A 21,318-nucleotide genomic window follows, 5' to 3' on the forward strand; every position below is an offset into this window, starting at 1 on the left:
AGACCTTTCTTCCCTCATTAGCACCCGACTGTGTCCTTTTCCCCATGACGGTGTAAAATCTAACACAGTTGTAAAACCTCCTCTCCAGTTTTCTTTAAATTGTCCTTAGAAATGGGGCAAAACTGGAAGCTCAATTCCAAATATTCCTCCACAAACGCGATGGATTTGGCGTGGATCCAGCGGTGAATGGGATCTGTTTTCTGACTGGATGCAGCCAATATCTCCAGGGGAACAGCATAAGATGGCGAACCTCTCATACAGCCAGCGGCTCTTTCCAGAAGTCCTCCATTGAAAATGGCCCAAATCACCAGAATCCCACAAGACAACAAGAACAGCTCACACCATTTTTGCAGCTGTCAAACCTGAACCACAACCCAATCCCTGATCCTGATCTCTGTGTTACACGGGCGTGAATCAGGAGATTCCACTGAATTCAACAGAGTTGCACCAGCATTAGCTCTGAGTCACGTCCACAGCTCCTTGGGGCCCATCTCCTGCCATTTCACCCTGTTGCAGTATTGTATACTTAACCATCATTACTATAGTACTGTGCAGTAACAGCCTCAGACTCTGCAGTAACACTACGCTGCAGCGTTAGGGATTATAGCGGCGGTATGTTTTCCTGCAGGCTTGCACTAGTGAGCACAAAATGCAGCGATCTTGCTAAACAGGCTGAGTTTAAGGTAAAAACTTCCCCCACCTCCCTTTTCAAACAAAATACAAGTGCTTTTTAAATTCTAAACAATATAAATGTTATAACAACACAGATCAGCACGAACTCAATTTAAGCCCCCCTCCCCCCCATTTTATCTATTCTGTAGCAATTGGAGAACATTTACCTCCACTGTAAACCCAAGAGCAAATTCAGTCTTGTTTGTAGCACCAAGTTCAAATTAGAGCCCAGACCACGGCTAGCAGCTTCTGTTCACACACAAGCTCAGCAGGGAAGGTGGGTTTAAAATAACACAATCTCCTGGTATCTTAATGCCAGCCCCCACGGGACTGAGTGTCAATATAATGCTGTCACGTGCAAGTGGTAAGTGTCACGAAAGGACCGTGACCCCGGTGCGCCTACTCTCCATGCTGGGCCGAACACTTAGCGCATCCCAAAGGGGGGTGTATTAACTTCTCCCTTGTGCAGTCACTGTCCTGCTCTATTAGTTTACGGTATCGATGTTTTACAGTGGAATATGCCACCAAAAAGGCAGCCTGGCTCCTCTGTACTGGCTGATCACAAGCCCCGGAGCATGCAGGGAGCTGCACAAGACCACCCCCCTCAGCAAAAGAAAAGCCAAGGGCTAACCTGCATTCCCAGACACACACACACCCTCCCACTGATATCAATTGTCCACGTAAGGCCTGATCCAAAGCCTTCTTGATGTCAATTAAAAGACTCCATGTGCACAGGACTCTACACTCTTAAGTCTGACTAGGGCCCAAAGGTGCAAAATTGGTTTGGATTAGGTACTCGCCTCTTCCATTGTGCACCCACAGCTCTCGTCATCAGCATGCGGGTTTTACATTAGCCTATGACCTGTTCACCCCAATCTCCAGTGATCAGCCATAACAGCTTTTCAGTGGCCTGGAATAACAATACCTGAGTATCTGCAGCATTCCCTAGGTATCCCCTATGCTAAGCAGGGAGAATTGTGCCAGCACTGTATTTCTCTTAGGTTATCTAAGGCAAAATCTGAAAGGTGTGAAGGGTGATTTGCCTACTGCAGAGGGAATGCTTTGTCCCCACAACAGCTAATATCCAGTTCGCCTCTAGGAGCGCCTGGAGTTCTGCACTGTATCAAGGGCACTCTCTGGTCCTTCATCGGATATGCATCCGAAGAAGTGGGCTGTAGTCCACGAAAGCTTATGCTCTAATAAATTTGTTAGTCTCTAAGGTGCCACAAGTACTCCTGTTCTTCTTTTTCTGGTCCTTCAGGTGTTTTGGCGAATTCAAAGGCTCAGCTGGCAGAGCCGCAGGCAATGGAGGAAGGAAAATGTCTGTTTTCCTCCACCCACCCAACCCAATTGAAAGGTTTCAGGCCACTTGTGATCAAGCATCACACAGCGTAACCCAATAAAGGCCGTGTATTCTGGAGCGCGTGGCCTGGGAGGTGAGGAACAGCTTGTGTTTTACACAGGAGTGGACGGACCTTGTGGTTCTCTAACGGGAATACAGCTCTCACATAACAGGGGCTGGCTATTGGACTGAATTTCTGTCCTCTGTCCAGCTGTAGACAGATCAGGTGTAAACCAAATGGTAACAATAACCTAAGAGGGCCAAGGAATCTCAGCCTCTCTTCTCCTGACATCAAGCAGCTCAGGTTGCCTAGTTGTTCAGGTAGGGAAAAGAAAAAGCCAAGTCGAAATTTAAACAGGACTAAAGGTGGCCACAGGGTGGAGCTGTGAACACTGGTTCATTACAGGTACAAGTGAGAAAACAAGAAGTTTGTCAATGATTCCATTGAAGTACTGGTGTAGGACGCAAGCCAAAGGCCAGGGAAGTCAATGAGAGAGTATTTGCATTGACTTCAATGGGGTTGGGATCAGGTCTTTAAAGAGTAAATCAAAGAACACCCATTCAGAACAAAAGAGGGCTTGAACTGTATTATATTTTAAAACGCTCATATATTTTCTTTTTTTTTTCTCTTTTTTTTACAATTCTAATACAATTGTTCATCAAAATACTGGCGTTTCCAGCAGCATTTTGTGTGTGTGTGAACAATAATACACGGTAGTGATTTCACAGTAAAACAGACCTGCAGGAACGCCGGATAAACATGACAAGAGACCCAAAATTTTTTTTTTCCAGAAGTGAGGGGGGAGAATAAAAAGTCCATTAAAAAAAATATTTCCAAAGAGATTTCATAGAAAGCCTTTAAAACACTGTCAATTTTTTCTCCCTCTCATTCAGGTTTCCGTCCCTGTGGTGGAACATCTATATAGAGAGAAAGAGTTTACAACAATCTCCAGAGAAGCAGAAATAAAACAATCAAAGAATACGTAAGGGATAAAATTACATTTGTACAAAAATAGATTTTTTTAAACTTTATTGATGCTTTAGATATTTTTCCTTATCTTCTTTTTTTATTTATTTGTTTTTTATTTTTGTAATTCTTTCTAAATTGCATTTTATTTTAGCTATGCACCCCATAGCTAAGGCATCTGTCGCTAAGTGTTGGGAATTGCTAACGCTATTTTAGTCAAATCACCTGCTTCTAAAAAAAAAAAAAAAAAAAAAAAAAAAAAAAAGGCATCTTAAAATAGATGCATTTCCTTTGTCTTGAGTTATAAAGATCCGGACTTGGTGCAAGCCAATCCAGAAGGGGTTCTGATACAATGTACTCGCTTACATGAAGCAAAAATGTACGAGAAAAATAAAAGAATCAACTTAAAGAAAACAAAAACACAAAAGTCTGTAATTGCTACGGTTATAATATATGTATATGTGAGTGAGGATATTTATACAGTGTATATATCTACAGTACATACATGTATACACACGCACATATGTATCAACTTAAAATAGATCATGCACTCTGGTCACTGATGGGGACATCATCAGCTATTTAGCCACTGCTGATAACAGGGGCCGGCTACAAGGTCATGTGTCTCCATCCTTGATCCCACTTCGACCACCACCATTTAGGATTGTCCTCGAAGAGTGCCAAAATGTTGATTGGGAGATCGGTGGTCAGGTGTGGCTCCTTTGGTGTCCTGCTCTGATGATAAAGAACCAGCCTTTGTTCATTTGCGGATTACAAACACTGAAGTTCCTCTTGCCCTTTGGAAAAGAGCAAATCGCTTCAGGGCTGTTGAACAGTCCAGGTAGAAGGTTGCGTCAGCTTTGCCGCTGGATGTGCGCCACTTACACCCCGACTGGTTTCAACGGGCTGATGGGTGGTGGCAGCGAGGGAAGGGATGAGCAGACAAAGAGTCAAAGGACGGGTGGGTGAATATATTCTTCAGTTACGCAAGTGGGCTGCAGTCTGTTCCAAAGAAATATACGATTCAGAGAGACCGGATCTTACAGTTAACTGGAGAACTCCAGGGACTGGGGGTGTAGCCAATTTGCTTTTCCAGTCCTGGACCTTTGAGACAAACCCAATCTGATGTATTACTTTTTCCCCGCTGCAGACTTCTCTGGGTTTAGGCTGGAACGTTCCCCTTCAACAGATGTGACACAGATTTGAGTTGAAACTGCTGTCTAAAGGTTGAAAGTGCAGAGATTAGCTAGGCTGCCAGGAACCATGAGGCCAGTTACATTGTATGTTGCCTAAGTATACAGTACTTGTACATTTTCAAGGCCTTTCACTCAAATAGCTCCACGGCGAAGGTTTTACATGAAGTGGATGTTTGGGAGTTAGGGGTTGGGGGAGACGGGAGTGGGGGGAAGGTGCAAAGGCTTCTTGAGGAAACATCCTAAAATGCACATTGATTTAAACTCAGTTTGTTCCAGGATCCAGTGGAAACACACACACAACGCAGCGAGGAACATCCAGTGTGGCAGGTGGGTGGCTGAAAAGCTGATGTTTGTGCTATCTTTAGAAAATTAAAGATTGTCCCACCAAAAAAAAAAATAATAATAATAATAATAATAAAAACCAACCAAGAATTAAAAAATAAATCACCTTAATCAAACCAGATTTTGCGAGAATACTAACGTCTGGTTAAGTAAAAGTCCTAGCTCTCTAGTGAATAATGTGCCTTTTCTTTTTTACCCATGTATCACCTCTTCAAACAAGCATGGATTATAGTTATAATAATCATAATGATGAGGAGGGGGGGGAAACCCCGATGTGAAGGAACATACAAATGAAGGAGTCAATTAAATTCATGTAAAAGCAGGTCACTTTAAGGCTGCTGCTGCAAAAGTCACAGAGCCCAGGTGGGCTTCCATGTCACTCCAGCTGGGGAACAAGCAGGGCTGGGAACATTTGGGTTGGGATAGGATTTTGGTAACCGTCACTTGCAGGTCCTGAAATGGGCCGTTCATGTTTGTTCAGGGTAAAATACGCTCCTACAAATGCTGCATTGACTCCCCGCCGGCCAGATCTTTAACTGGTACAAAGCACCATAGCTCCCACTAACGTCAATGCAGCTCTGCCGATCTGCACCAGTTGAAGATCTGTCTCTACCTCTGCGGAAACACCCCAAGAAATTAAAAAGCACTGTGCATTCCAACAGAGCCGCCTGCAATGGGAGGCTTAGAAACGTTACTCGAGCCTCACGCTCCATGCTTGGGAGGCATTATTATTTTTCCCATTTTAAAGAAAGGGAAACCGAGGCACAGAAACGTGCCCAGGGTTACACAGCAAGTCACTGGCAGGAGTCCTGACTGCCAGACCGCCTGCTGTAACTGCTCGATGATACTTCATCCTTAACCTACAGTATTCTGCAGGGATCTCAAGTTTCTAATACTGGTACTGCAGTGTTTGACACTATTGCTCTAGGGGCCGGGCCGGTTTGTTTACCTGCCACGTCTGCAGGTTCGGCCGATCGCAGCTCTCACTGGCTGTGGTTCACTGCTCCAGGCCAATGGGGGCTACAGGAAGCGGCGCGGGCCAAGCGATGTGCTGGCCTCCCTTACTGCAGCCCCCATTGGCCTGGAGCAGTGAACCACAGCCAGTGAGAGCTGCGATCGGCCGAACCTGCGGACGCGGCAGGTAAACAAACCAGCCCGGCCCGCGAGGGGCTTTCCCTGAACAAGCAGCGCCCCTACTTTGAGAGCAACTGCTCTAGGATACTGAACTATTTATTTATTGAAGAGTCGGGGAAGCCGTTTAGACTCAGACGTGGTTCTACATTAATGTGGGCGAGACGTGCTGCATGCTCATTAGATCGCAGCTCTGCCCACCTTTCCCCTGGGGGCTCAGAAAACCCCCCCACAAGTCCGTCTTTGACCTAGACCAGCCCCTGTTCCCTAGCTCCTTCTGACGGCTGATGACGAGCTGGCTAAGAGCTCACATTTGCAGCCTAGAAAAACAAACAGCAACTCAGACTTCCAGCCCCTAACACAGCTCCTTTCAAGCATCCAATTAAAAAAATAAAGGAGGTCTGCCCAATGGAGATAAACAAGAGTAAAGGTTTATTATAGTGCTATGTTCAATGGGCTCTTTAATAAAGCACCCTGATATTCTCTGGCAAGCAGGCTCTAGGCAGACAAAACACATAATCCAGGCTTCTGAGACTCCTTCTAAAATGTTTAAACACCTGAGATTCAGTAGCAATAACAGGGATCGGAATCCAAAATGCGGGTTAAAAATTAACCATGGCGCTCTTGGGCTCAGATCCCATGTGCCAGCCTGGTGGGAAGTTTACAGGTACCCGCAATCCCCTGCTGACCGCTCTCTCACTCTTCTGATGGAAATGCATAGACCATGATGGTCCACGTTGGCATCCTCTAGATGACTACGTTCTCTTGCCTTGTTTTCTTGGCAAATTCTTCCAGGGTGAAGCTGTTTAATAATATTTTCAGCGGCGCCCAGGCTGCCAAAGAAACGCAGCCAAAACACGTTCCCTGCCTCTGTGGATTTGACACTTCAGGCTGGCCTGGGGGGGCAGTTTTGAAGTGAAATCCTTGATGAGCTACAAGGTGGCCTTATTCGCTGACGGAACTTGAACTGCCAGCGTGCTTGGAAAGTGGGCAGCAGCTGTAAGATTGAATATCAACCCTGCCTCTGAATGAACATAGGTAATAGCCCAGGGTTGAATTTGCTTCATCACACTTGACTGAGACACAAAGCAGCTATTTAAAGAGCCAGTTGCAACCAATGGGGTGGCAGGGGAGGAGGAGAGGGGAAGAAATAGTTTTGGACTCTAATAATTTGTCATTTTAAAGCACAAACCAAATAAAAGTAGATGGGAAGTCCCTGGTAGGGAGCCAACCGCAGGCATCTCGTTCTTGGCTTGGCCCAAATGCTCCTTTCATGTGTTAAGAATAAACTACTTTCCTCTGGAAAAAATCAGCAAGATACTTCATTGTTTCTTCTGCTTTTCGTTTTCCTTTGTTTTCTAGCTTGGCCTCAGGCAACACCTGCTCCCTGGCTGATTTGCTGCCCCCTAAGAAACCTGAAGACATTCTCTGGAGTTTGTGGAGTGCTGTGTTTTGGCGAATGCGCAGGGATTAAGTGAGAAGCCAGCAGTCTGTAAAAGCAAACCAATTGATCCCCCTTCCCCACACATTTTTTAAAGCGGCTCCTGCTGCCTGGGACAATCAGCCAACAGGCTGAAGAGCTGGAAAAAAACGTCGTAAAAGTGAGATCCAGCAGACTGTGAAATAACCTCCCTTCTAAGAGAAGTGGTGGAGTCCTGGTTGCTCGGGTCATTTCAAACTGGACTGGACAGAATAGACTGTAGGGAACAATCCTGCTTTCTAAGGGATAAGATCTTATTAGTATCTCTGATCAGCACGTAATTGCTCCTCAGTGGTGGTGTTTCTAGGATCGAAGCATTTAGGGAAGTACCTAAAAACCCACCAGCCACCTCGCTGTCCAAGAGATCAGAGATTGTTGAGTGAGCAAGCTAAAATTACTGCATTTTTGTTTCCTGGCTAGAGCCGAATTTTTATAATATAGCTTCCCTCAGAATTACCGCAGAAACATGGCCTATCAGCCAAAGGTACTGCAAAGGGAAGTGGTCCCTTCAGTGCTTCCTGCAGTTCTCGGATATCTCCCCAGGCGTGGCAAAGGTTTCCCACCCGGGTCCTTCCAAAACGGAGGTGTCCCTGAATTCTCATCACATGTTGCTCTAAGAAAATGGTGTGAGAGTCCAATGGAGAAAGCAAAGGGGATTTTTTTGGAGGGGGATGGGGGGATTGCTTTGAAATCTCTATTCTGAGATGGTAAATTTAATATTTAACCAGCAAATGGAAAATCACCTTTTTGGCCACTAGGACAGAGGCTGCACCCCCATTTCCTGATCCCTGTGGGGAGCACCAAATCACCCACAAAAATCAATACCTAGAGCAGATGGGGAAGAGTTTTGGGGAAGGCCCAGCCCTCGCTTCACCAATCAATCTCACCAATTAAGTGCTGCCCTAGGGCTCAATTTATCATTGCCTGGCATCCTGGGCAGTCATTTACACCCGTGCTGCCAAATCGTCAAACGAGGGTGGTAACATTTTGCACTGATGTCAATGATTGTGCAAAACGGTGATGAATTAGGCCCTATCGACGTGACTGTGAGCTGAAAAATCGGTTATTCGCTCCACTCCACCCATTCCGAGCTCCCAGTGGCCATCAGTCCTACTGCCAGGCAAACGCTCCCAGAACCCCTGACAATCTGACTAACATCAACTAGTTTGCTTGGCCTGCCTGAGCAAGTGTGCGTGGCCACCATAATGTGAAATGCACGTAGTGTTATGGGTCATGACGAATGCCTGTGTGTTAAGGGAGAGGTAGGGATTCCAGTAAGACTCTTACGAGGGGAGTGGGAATTGGAATCACTGCAGCCTTAAAGCAACCGCTACAGACTTGTGCAATCCAGATGGTTTGTGTTTTGATTGGCTAGCTCCACAACTGAGAGAACAGTCATCTTTGGAAAAATCATGACACGCTGTTGCTTTTCCAGAAGGAAAGCAGGGCACTGAAGTCACCGCCGTCCACACTGCCCTCCACACACAGAGGGGGGCTCAGTCTCTCGGTGTGACTGGTCATTTCTCCGTTCAGGTCATTAATTTGGGGAGGGGGAAGGGGATAAGTGAACAATCCCACAATCCCCTGCTTTTAATTTGAAAGAGAAGGCTCTGCAAAAGATCCTCATTCGCGACATGGCAGGGGCCATTCCAGAGCGGTTTTCCTTGAGAGAAGTAAATACTAATCGTTAGAAACCAAAAATATATATTCTTTCCTCTTTCAAAAACTCCATCCTCTGAAAATATCCAGCTGTGGGTAAGCAGGATTAAACCACTCCCCCAGCCCATCCAAACCCCAGCCACTCAGGGTTCCTATAGGTGGGATCCACCCCGCCGACTGCTTCCAACCAACCATCTCAGCCGCATGCAGAAATCCAAACCCAACTACGGCAGAGGCAGGCAGGGAGCCGAGAAGCCTGGCCTTCAGTTTGGCTTCAAACTCAGGTGTGCCAGGAGGCGGAGCAGGGGGGATTGTTTGCTTTTGAAATGCTACGTCCCACTTCTCTACATCTAAAATAGTAAAACGATCGTCAGCTCCTTCGATGCGGCGGTGACAAAATGAGCAGAGGTCAGCGTGACGAGGAGGCAAGGGGCAGCGGGGTGTCCCCCTGGGTCAGACGGAGAAGAGCGAATGGGGTCTCCGGCACTGGGGAGAGGGAGGAGGAAGAGGAAGAGTGGAGGTGGGAGGAGGCTGCTGCGGCCCCTGCTGGGTGACGGGACTGACCCAGCCGAGATTCTCTAAGTCATTTGGTGGGGCGCTTCCAGCATCTCCATCAAGAAGGTGTCGATGGGCGTGTCTCCTATTAGCTTGAAGAAGAACAGGTGCTCCAGGCATTTCAGGCCAATGGATCGGAGGGCGGGGAGGCGAAGCAAGAGTTTTGCAAACCTGCAAGAGTGAAGAAGAGAACATGGTTAGACACCTCACACTCAGCTGGTGTTGTCAGAGGTGCGGTGCAGCAAGGAAGGGAGAGCTCACGTGGCTCCTGTGAACGTTCCTGGTAGAGATGGGTCTAGTCCGAGCACAGCTCGCCCTTTGGGCTGGACTTCTTTCTAGTTACTGGAAATCACGGGGCTAAATCCCCCATACACTCATTACACCGAGATGTTACCAACCGGCTCTCTCTCCTGCGGGACATGCAATCAAGGTAAACAATGACAACAGCCTGCGGTTACCAGAAGTGAAAGAGAGTAGAGGGAATCTCGCCCTCTCGGTTGTTGGGTTTGCATTTGGCAGCACTTTGTGTAAAGCCATTCAAGTCATTTTCCTGTATCGGTTGTGTGAGTCTTACACAATAGCAGAGGAGAGAAGAAACACATTAGGCCGGGGCACTAGTTCAGTGAAGACAACAGCTCAGCATCTCCCGCCCCCCCTTCTGTTTTCTCTTTGGAAATAGGAAAATGTGACTGTAAAACCATAAAAACCAGCCAGGGGGGCTGGAGTGACTTTTTACTCATTTCATGAAACTGACTAGACTGTAGCCTGACTGCATCCCTTTAATAAAGTAACACAGTAACTGACAATAGACAGCAGCGCCACAAGTCACTCTTCACAGATATCCCCAGGCAGGTACCCTGCTTCCACTGCTCTAAGCCTTTGGGACTCTCTGGCAAAGGAGAAACGTGGGCTGAGGGGCACTATACCCGGGGTGAATCAAATGGAAGACGGCAGCATCTTCTCAAGCAGGGGGTTGAAGTCCCAGGTGTTAAAACACAGCCCCTCCTCCTCTTGCTGGGTTGGGTGAGCAGCTCCCACTTCTCTTTGGCTGGTGTTTTGGGAGCTGCCCATCTACTTTATCCATCTCTCCCTCAGCTCAGCCCAGCAGAGGTGCTTTTCCTGTTGCACCCACAATGCTTTCAAAAACGTGCTGACAAGCAACGAGTGCTGCATTCACATACGAGGGCTTTGATGCTTCATGGGAAAGTCTTTCAAAACACGGGAGAAACAGTGTTTGGCACTCCGCAAAACCGGAGCAGGATCACGGGTTTAAGGAGCTGGTTCTGTGGCCTCAAAAGCTCCCCAGCAGTGGGGGACAGACAGGCCCTGGTGATTTTCGGCAAAACCCTGGATGTGAGAAACCCCCCAAGGCTGGCCAGCAGCTCTGGGGAAGGCTGTGCTCTGCCTGCCCTGAATCTAGAGTTCAGTGGAGAGGAGCCAGCCGGTGGGGAATACATTCCAGGCGCCAGTGAAGAGAGGAGGAGAGGAGCTCCCTTTAGGTGGGATACCTGCAATGTGGCTCTTCAATACAATGTGGATTTGGACCTCAGGGCAAACTATGGGACGTACTCGCAATTTCTGTTCGTTTGGGATAAAATCGGGCCAAATGAGTTAGGAATTGCATAGGGCTCCGACGCAGAACTGTCTCTCCAGAGACCCTTCCCCAACTCCAACCCCAGAGCAGCTCCATGAGATCTCTGCCCAGCTCGTTTGGCTCCCCCTCCCCCCACCCCACCACACACCACAGCACTTTGGATGAATGTTTTAAAAAAAGTCCCATTAATAATAGAGAACGTCTTTATTTATTTTTAGTGTCCCCATGCAAGCAGGGACTTCAAAATAAGCAACGGAGTTTCAAGGCTGGAGCTGGGCCAGCGAAAAGAAGTTATGTGGGGGGGATGGACTGTGTGCTCTGTGTGTGTGTGTGTGTGTGTGTGTGTGTGTGTGTGTGTATTTGCTGAGCTGGAAAGAGCAGTGGGACAAGGGCCAGAAAAAACAAATCAGTCCTGCCATCCCATCCAGGAAGTTTCATTCTAAACCAAACCAGATGATGGTTGCAGCCTTCGGATCCATTTAACCGTGAGATAACCAGCCCACAGCGCAATGCACCAGGGCTGGGGCTGGGCCAGGAGAGAAGGGAGCTGATCGCATGAGGCTGCTTTATGTCACGTACACACCAAGCCCTCCCTGCTAGAGCAGCACAGGGAGGCCGGGACTCAGTTATGTTTGGCCTGGGAATGTTTCCCTTAGCCTGGCTGTTGTGCAGGAGTAGCTTATTTGGTGCACGAGCATTTACACTATTCTTGTGAGCCCAGTTCATAGTCTTGCAGGAAGGCACATCTGAAACTCACCAGTGGACTGTCTAGTCTCTGGCAGTGCCTACTGCGGGATGATCCAGTAAATTGCCCACAGAGAACTCAACTGTCCATTGTTCTGCCAGGGGAGGAATTTCTTCCTGACCCCAAATGGGGATCATGTTGTGTCATTTTATTTATTTATTTTATTTTTAGGGTTGGAAGGTTCCTCAGGAGGTCATCTAGTCTAACCCCCTGCTCAAAGCAGGACCAACCCCAACTAAATCATCCCAGCCAGGGCTTTGTCAAGCTGGGCCTTAAAAACCTCTTAAGGATGAGATCCCACTACTTCCCTAGGTAACCCATTCCAGTGCTTCACCATCCTCCTGGTGAAATAGTGTTTCCTAATATCCAACCTAGACCTCCCCCACTGCAACTTGAGACCATTGCTCCTTGTTCTGTCATTTGGTACCACTGAGAACAGCCGAGCTCCATCCTCTTTGGAACCCCCCACTTCAGGTAGTTGAAGCTACTTTCAAATCCCCCCTCACTCTTCTCTTCTGCAGACTAAATAAGCCCAGTTCCTTCAGCCTCTCCACATAAGTCATGTGCCCCAGCCCCCTAATCATTTTCGTTGTCCTCCGCTGGATTCACTCCAATTTGTCCACATCCTTTTCTGTGGTTGATTCTTGAAGGTTTCCCCTGGGGTGCACTCATCCCATTGCTGTTTCTAGTGGCTAGAGCAGGGGACCAGAAGGAACCCAACGGTTCTATTCCCGGCACTGACTTGCTGCGAGACCTTGTGCAAGTTGGATCACTTCTCTCTGCCTCCATTGGCCATTCAGTAAAGTGGATGCAATACTCCAGATGTGGCCTCACCAGTGCCGAATAGAGGGGAATAATCACTTCCCTCCATCTGCTGGCAACACTCCTACTAATGCAGCCCACTATGCCGTTAGCCTTCTTGGCAACAAGGGCACACTGCTGACTCATATCCAGCTTCTCGTCCACTGTAATCCCCAGGTCCTTTTCTGCAGAACTGCTGCTTAGCCAGTCAGTCCCCAGCCTGTACCAGTGCATGGGATTCTTCCATCCTAAGTGCAGGACTCTGCACTTGTCCTTGTTGAACCTCATCAGATTTCTTTTAGCCCAATCCTCCAAGCATGGAGCATGGAGATGGAGACCCCTTGTATGTTTGAACCTAGCTTTTGTGTAACTGCGAAGTCTTAATTCCTGTAACTGTCTAATCCATTTTGGAAAACTTATTCAGCTCCCTACTTTCAATTATACCACTTGCCAGCAAGGCATGTCACGACTTAATGATAATTATACCCCGCACTTAGTTAGAGCTCTATGTTTGTTGCTTTCACGGCTCTTTGCAAAGGACGATATCCCTGCCCCCATTAGTGATGGAGAATGGGAGGCACAAAGAGGTTAGGTGACTTGTTCAGTGTCACACAAGTCAGTGACGTTGCCAGGAATAGAACCCAGGACTCCCGTCCACTGGACTATGGTATCGGTCATATGATGCACTGAATATTTCCTTCCATTTCACGGTGATCACTAGCGTAGTCCTCAGAGTAGAGAGAGCTCGAGTGGAGTCTTCACACCTTAGTCGAGCTGTGTCAAAGCCATTCAGATCTTCATGGGTTTTGGAACGGAGTGAAGTGAAATAGGGTGACCTTGCTTTGCAGGATTTTCTGAGAACATTTGCTTTGGTTTCGATCCAGGTAGGTTCACACCTCCCAAGCCTCTGGTTCCAATGAATCCAGAAACTCAGAGCAAAACTTGGTCGCAACTCTGAATCCCACCCCGCTTCCATGAAGTCTGCCCAGATCTGAGGTGCAAACAAAGGAGTAGTGATGAGCACTGGCTTGAAAGTTCAATGTGGATTTTACACACCCCTCCAAAGACAGGGACGTTTGCATCTGGGGGTTTGGGTCAGTCCATTGCTGAGGAAGAAGGCCTGATTTCCAAAGCCAGCTCCCATTGTAGCAATTACGGCTGGCCACTTATTTCAAGCCCAAATGGGAGTTGAGATCTTTTGAAAATTACTACAAAGTTCAGTCAAAATTGGGGACAGGTTTGCTTAAAAGGTGAAATTTACATGAACCTGAGTTGGCTTCAGAGCTGGCAAGAGGATCCAAAACTTAGACGAGTTGCATGTGGTTTTCTGGGCTTCAACCAACCTTTCTTGTCCTGTTCTCCAAGGTCGCCAACCTGCCTCCCACCATCCTCCAAACCAAACAAGACTGGCAATAATATTCACACTGTTTTTTAGCCCATTCTGACAATCTTACAAACACTGCTTGATTACAGTCCCAGCAGTCATGGTTTGAGCTTTGCTTGATCACACCCTGAAAGGGTCCCTCCTGTTTACCCAGCTGCAGAATGGGTACGTGATCCATAAGGTTAGGGTACTCAAAGGTGGTCAGACATAATGCTTGCTACATTGCTCACTTGTGTACTACTGGCTATGGAAACTGAGGCATCAGCCTGATGAGCCATCTCTGGCACAGGGCTGGCTTTGACTTTTGATATTGAAGTCCAGAACATTGCAACCTCAAAGCAATTTTGGGTTGGCACAATGGCTCTCAATTGTTGCATGAATCAATTACTGTTGTAAGAGGATCCATTTTTTCGACTGTCCAGAAAGGAAGCCCATAAAGCCAGATGAGATGTGAATCCAAATTTCTAAACTATTTTGCCGTTTTTACGGATATACACATTCCTTAACGGACTTGTACCAACTTGCAATTCACAGTGCGTTCCTTCATTTTGTTCCTGACAATTGCATAGCTGAAAGTTGCCAACTCCAAGCTGTGACTGGGAAAATGCACCCACTCAATTCTGGAATGATCGAGGAAAAGCATTGTGAATTTCTCCTCCTGTTCCCAGCTGAATGGGGGATGGGGGGGGGGGGGAGAGAGAGAGAGAGGAGGAGCTTCAACAGAGGCTTTTGCTTCCCATCAGTGGTGCTCACGTGTTTTTCCGAGAAAATTGACTCCGTGTATCTTGTTTTTCTGTGGTTGATTCTTGATGGTTTCCCTTGGGGTGCACTCATCCCATTGCTATGTTTCTAGTGGCTAGAGCAGGGGACCAGAAGGAACCCAACGGTTCTATTCCCGGCACTGACTTGCTGCGTGACCTTGTGCAAGTTGGATCACTTCTCTCTGCCTCCATTGGCCATTCAGTAAAATGGGGGTGGTGACACTTCTGCACTTCATAGTGGGGGGGCTTGTGAGGCTCCATTGATCGGGCAGGGCAAAAATTAATGGTTTCGCTTCAACCGTGTTGCCTCCACCTATACCAGCAGGGAAATGTAGCTCTCGGTCTCCATTTACTCATCTATAAAAGGTTAACATTAACTACCTATACGATTATTGCAAATCTTAAGGCTTGTAAAGGGTCTGCGCTCCCCAGACAAAAAGCACTGCCTACAGCAGGGTTCGGCAACCTTTCAGAAGTGCTATGCCGAGTCTTCATTTATTCACTCTGATTTAATGTTTCGCGTGCCAGTCATACATTTTAACGTTTTTAGAAGGTCTCTTTCTATAAGTCTATAATACATAACTAAACTATTGTTGTATGTAAAGTAAATAAAGTTTTTAAAATGTTTAAGAAGTTTAATTTAAAATTAAATTAAAATGCAGGGCCCCCCGGACCGGTGGCCAGGACCCAGGCAGTGTGAGTGCCACTGAAAATCAGCTCACGTGCCGCCTTCGGCACCCATGCCCTAGGTTGCCTACCCCTGGCCTACAGTCAGGGCATAGTGTTGTTATTACTTGGAATGGGGAGGAGGCGCTTCTTGGAACCCTTCCCCAGGTGCAGCTTTTGGATGGCACTGCGGACAGGTCTCATCTAGTAGCAAAGAACAGGAGCTTGGTGCCAACCCTGGCCATGGCAGGCATCCACGCTCAGACACTCACCTTCCAGGCTGGTCGGGGTATTTGTGTTTGCAGTATGCCTCTAATGACGCATACACCTTCTCACGCAAAGCCTCCACTTCAGCGGGGTTGGAGAGTCCTTTCGAGTCTGAAACACAACAAGGACCCTTAGCCGAGACTCAGGCACATTTTGGATCATGTTGGACATTTCCAGGATGGAGACAAGAGGCGAGTGAGGAGTATCGACTGGTGGGCTGTGTACATCCAGAGCCATCCCCTAATGGCCAGCTAAGGGGAGTGGATGTCTCCGGTCACTGGTCTGATTCTGGCCCAGTTTGGTGGTGACTGAACAGCACTTTAGGGGCACCTAATTGGACAGGACTGTTTGGTGCCCTCTGTGAAATGAGTCAGGTCTGATGGGGGAGGGTGTTTATCTCAGTTTAGTTCCCAGGAGTTGGGTTGTTGGCTGGCTCAGCACAAAGGCCGAGAGCAGAATGGAAATGGAGACCGAATTTCTCTGTCAACCCTAGAATGGCGTCCGTTCCCCCACCTCCACCTCTAGGCCAGGGTTGTGGTACAGCACCGAGGAGCAGTGTGCTGCAGGGGACGGGGATGGGGACCTGGCTTGATAGTGCTTTCATTCCCCAGCTTCTTTCACAAGCAACAGAACTCAAGTCAGGCAATTGTCGAGCGTCTCTCCCTGTTTGGGAAGTCAGCGTCCCCTTCCGGCCCAGGAAACCAGCTAGCTGGATGAAGACAGAGAGCCAGGGAACTAGACAAGGGATGGAAACAGGAACTGATGGCCTTCATCAGCCAACGATCTCTGCTTTTACGCTGAGAGGGAGGAGTGGGGAGGGGAGTTACAAGGCCATCTATTGTTTCTACCACAGCCCAATAAATCCCCTGTAAGAAAGAGCTACAAAGAACAGCTCTGGAGCTAGCATGCTTGTTGCATCCTCAGGACAGATACAGCACTCGTGTCAACCCTGCCACCTCTCTACAAGCCAGAGGGGGAGTTTGGTCTCCACCTTGATTTAATCCCTGGCCTCTTTGCTGCCATTAAAGGGGCCGGCTGTACAACTGCTGGTGGATTTTGCCCACTGGGAATTGGATTTTGATTGCCCTAACTAAACAGCAAGAAAGGTTCAGCTGCTCCAGAGCTGGCCTGGATGGGAAGCAGCAAGCAACAGATTCTCCGCTTCATCCATCAATCCTGTGAGCCATGGGCCTCAACCCTAACGTGACATGAACCCTGTAGTTAGGGGACAAGAGAGGAGCGGGGCCATTTTAAGTCTTGGCCTCCTGGCAGAGGCTGCTAACAAGGGGGACAGTTAGCACCAACTATGGTGCTAGTGGTTTTTGCACCATGGACACAAGGGAACTGGTCTGAGACCACCGATCTCAATTCATGCAGGCCACTGAACTGCCATCGGTGGGTGGCATCTTCTGGTGGCTACCGATCTGGATTGCAAAGGTAAATTAAAATATCTTGAAAGGGTTTAAAAAAAATAACATGGCAGAGTTACACTCAAATATTTCCTACTCGGACAAATCCAGTTATGCTGACTAATCTCAGATTTGGGTTTATCTCCTTCAATTTATCTACCGTGCTGTGCTGCCATATTCATCCCTAGAGCCTGCGGTCTGAATCCCAGCCACTTTGTGCATCAGTTCAGTGGGTTCTGGGAGAGCTCAAGCGATTGTGTGTCTGACGATGGCTGATGGACAGATAATCAGCTGTCGGATTGGCTTTGCCTGACTAAGGTTCTATCCTCCCCACTCCAAATCCAGCACTTTGGTTCACTCCAGCGATTACAAGTCCTCATCAAAAAGCTTTAAGCTCCTCTCAAGCCACTGACTTGTGGTTTTGCCCAAACACAAACCACGGCAGCAGGGCCAAAAGAAAGCCCATTTTTTGATAGCTCCCTATGGGACTTGGTCAGTATTTACATTCCCCAGCTGATCCCTCGGACAACCCCACGCTTTCTGCACAGCAAGGCCTAAGTGACTTAGAAGCCTACATCTCCTTTTCAACCATGACTTAGGTATTTAGGAGTCTAAATCCTATTGACTTTCAACGAGACTAAGGCTCCTAACTCAGTCTCACGTTGCAATGCTGAGTGAAGCAATGGCTAAATGCTAGGGGAGTGTTAGTTACATGGAGAAATGCCATCCTCAGAGTTGTTTTGTTAGGGATAAGTCATCTTAATCTGATGAGCTCTGTGTGTGGGGGGGGGGGTGCGGGGGGTGCTGGTTCTCACAAAATCCAACAATTATGGCCTAGTGCGGGGTTGTATCATACTCCCTATCCAGCTGCTAGATGAGCGTTTCACCTGGATCCAGTTACTACGTTTGCTAGAGTGTTGGGCACTATACGGACTCAAGAGTAATTCATACTGGTCACCATTTTGGTTTTGCCTTGGAGACATCCTTTTTTAGAAGGCAGCTACAAAGTAGTTCTCTAGTTTCGATCCACTTTTGAACCTGTTGGGAGATAACAGAACAGCTTTGACTTCTGAAATCTCCGATAATTTTGCTTTTGTCGGGCTGCAGGCATAAAACGGTGCAGGACTCCATGAAGATCAGTTCAGCAGTGCCCATTACCACCACCTGAGAATCTGGCCTGTTGGTCGCAACTAGGAAAACCCTTGTGACTAAATATGGTCCAAGCAATCTTCCAAAGAAGTGGCTTTTGCGCTGCGCTAAGCTCAATTCCTAGTTAGCCTGCGCCTACAAGAGAATCCTAATATCTGTAATGTTTCCCTCTCCCCGGGAGGAAATGCCCCTTAGTCTGACAATGAAATATTATATTCACTTTCGAATGGGGAGATTTAAGATGTGATTATGGCTATTTCTCTAGGCATTACATAAATGGAAGGGAGAACTGCACACAATACACTGATAGGGTAAACAGGCATATTTATAGCCTCACACACTCCCATCCCTGGAGCTCCCCTTTGATTTTCTTTCTCCTCTCTTTCACCTGGCTCTCACTGTATCTGGTGCCTAGAGTTATTTACAGTAGCAGCTTACAGTCAATAAAAGAAAGAGCCAAAAGAACAGAGCCCCAGCCAAGCCCGAATTGGGACATTAAGACAGAGCATCTGAATGTACCAGGGTTGAAGAGGACAATGGCTCGCAGGCAGCCCAGCTCCGTCTTGTCCATCTGCATGTCTCGCATTTTTGACACGAGTTCTGTCAGTACTCTGCAGGGAGACAAAAAGTCCATGGGATCAGCATGAAAAACAAACAAACTCTGAGCCAGCCCCTCAACTGATGTCATCTGGAGTAGGTCTGTTGAAGTCAGTGGAACAGTGCCAATATGTAACAGCTGAAGACTCCCCCCCCTGCTGTTGCACAAACATAATCCAAGCTGGGTGCCTACGGTTCCTGAGAAACATAGCGAGGACCATAAAGACTAGCTTCGGAGTGAGTTTAGTAAGGGGCTCTGACACTGGAGAAAGGCTAAAAAGTAAAAAGCCAGGTATCCAAAAGCAATTTCCTCTGCTGGCAATTGTTATCATTCTCTTTGCTCTTGTTGCAGGTATATTTGCCCAGCTTTTCCTGTGAGATCCTGCAGTGAAGTCAGGATCCCACTCCTGTGACCTCACAGGAAATGAATATTGTCACCCAGCTCAAAAGAGGGACTGAATGAGGCAAAGATAATGAGCAGTCCCTTGGTCGCAACCCAGCTATCTCTGAGAATTATCAAGGGCAGATGATGCAGTCACAGTGTGAGTGGAGCTCTGAGTAATAACTGGGTCAGACAGTAGGGAAGTCTCACGTTAAAACGCTTTGCCAAAGCAGTGGATTAAATGCGCCCTAGGAGCAGGAGCGTGGCGCCAGCTGGGTATTTTTGGTGCTTTTATGTTGTTCAGAGTGAAAATCAAATATTTTGGTCCAATTAAAGATGAAAAGCACAATAAACAAGCATCCTCTTCATGGCATTAGAGCCAGCTGGCCCCCATGAAAGATGTATTAATTTGCTTTGGGTGAGCAGCTCACAAATTATTCTGGGTTGGACGTTTCTGTGCGTTTAAAAGGAGAGACTTGAGGTTGCAGCCTGGACTGACATGGATGGCAAGTTTCCATATGCATAGCATGGCCAATACATCTCAATCCTGGCCATCGGTCCCATCCCCTCAAACCAAACCTCCACATCACAGCTCTGCCAACAAACCTTAGCCCTGACCTGCGGCACTCACTGCTATTCCAGTCTTCCCTACCCACAACTCTGCCAATGCACCTCAGCCTAGACCCCTTCCAAAACATCTGGCATCAGCCCCCCACCTATCAAAGATGGCGCCGACTCCTGCGCTGTGAGCGCTGTTCCGATGCACATGGAGGCCGGTGGCCAGGAGGATCCCATCTTTCACAGCTATGGAGCGGTGGGAGAAGGAGGCGATTAGAAGCTCATTCCAGCCTGGAGAGAAGAAACAACGAAGGATGATGGTTAATATCAATGGCTCCCCTACGGCTTTAGGAATCAGGAACGCCACCTCCACCAAGAGTTGAGGAGGAGTCATTGCAGAATGGGTCTTGGCCCCGCTCTGCCTATTTTTCTTTGGTATCCACTCCTCTTGCAGGAATCCTGAGTTAGATGCCAAATATTCTATGGAATGATCCCTTTCCTGGTTGTCGGAGGGGAAAATATGGGAAGAAGCAGTAAATAGATTAAAAAAAAAAATCTATTGCCAACATTAGGTAATAGAGGCCATCTCCTCTACAGTCAAAATGCTAGCATTAGAGCAAATCATTCCCCTCCCCCAAGTCTCTCTGTACAGATGGCAATTGACCTGTGTCTGTGTGTGTAACTACACATACCTAATGTGGCCTAATACCCATGACACGTGTCCAATAAGGAGCTACTACTAACGTTGTTTCCAAGCAATAAGCATGCAAAGAAGCTAAGAGCCTGTGATTCAAATGCGTGCTTCTGAAAACTGTTGGGGATATTGTCTGTTTTGGTCCTCTGCTTAGCCTGCAAAGCTCTCCAGGGCAGGTACTATCTCTTTGCTCTGTGTTTGTACAGAGCAATGGGGCCCAGGTCCATAACTGGGGCCACCAGACATTATTCCAACACAAATAAATAATGTATTCCATGTTATTTTATTTCTTTAAAGCGTAGGTGGTTGTCTTATTAGAAGTTGTCACTGGAAGTCAGGCATCTGTGAAGGTATATATATTATACCTTCTGTGCTTAGATACTATGGGGATAGCTAAAGCTGGTTAAAAAATGTGTGTGTGTGTGTGTGCGTGTGTGTGCGTGTGTGTGTAGAGGGGGGATTTCATAAAAAAAAAAAATCCCCAAATGTCCACATTCAAATTTTCATCGAAATATCAAAATTCCGGAATCTCTTGACATACTCTATTGACATGTGTGTTGGAAACATCCAAGCTGGATAAGAAAAGATGGGTCTGCTAGTAGAACTGGGAGTTAGGACTCCATGATGCAATTGCTTGGCTCTGCCATTGACTAGCTATGTGACCTTGGATAAGTCACTTCATCTTGTGTGCCTCGGTTTTCTCATCCGTAAAACCGGGCTAAAACCCCGACCTACCTCACAAAGGAGGGAGAGGCTTACTTGATGTGTGTACATTGCTTTGAGAATCTCAGGTGAAAGGAGCTAGAGAAGTCCAAAGTATCTGACTCCTTCATCTGACAGAGCCACCTATTGGTGAAAGCTGGAGACTCAAATTCTAGTTCCACTTCCAGTCACTGTAATTTACACGCTAATCAGTAGACAAGCCCGTTTCCAAAGAGAGGCGTGTACTGCCCTCTGTTGGCGCCCG

At 47.4% G+C, this 21,318-nt stretch overlaps 1 protein-coding gene across 2 annotated transcripts in view; it reads right to left on the bottom strand.

Annotated features, from left to right (window-relative positions):
• Positions 1–5,523: 5,523 nt before the first annotated feature.
• The window catches only part of RXRA (retinoid X receptor alpha), a 229,459-nt gene continuing 213,664 nt past the window's right edge, over positions 5,524–21,318 (bottom strand). For both annotated transcript variants that reach the window (XM_054007687.1, XM_054007686.1), the window contains 4 exons: positions 19,816–19,948; positions 18,640–18,731; positions 15,568–15,673; positions 5,524–9,515 (listed from right to left, as the gene is read on the bottom strand). In XM_054007687.1, coding sequence (XP_053863662.1) covers positions 9,368–9,515; positions 15,568–15,673; positions 18,640–18,731; positions 19,816–19,948 — 479 coding nt within the window. In that variant the 3' untranslated portion in view covers positions 5,524–9,367. The remainder of the gene's footprint in view (positions 9,516–15,567; positions 15,674–18,639; positions 18,732–19,815; positions 19,949–21,318) is intronic.

The sequence above is a fragment of the Malaclemys terrapin genome, chromosome 17 (genome assembly GCF_027887155.1).
Source record: "Malaclemys terrapin pileata isolate rMalTer1 chromosome 17, rMalTer1.hap1, whole genome shotgun sequence".
In the NCBI taxonomy this organism is placed as follows: Eukaryota; Metazoa; Chordata; order Testudines; family Emydidae; genus Malaclemys; species Malaclemys terrapin.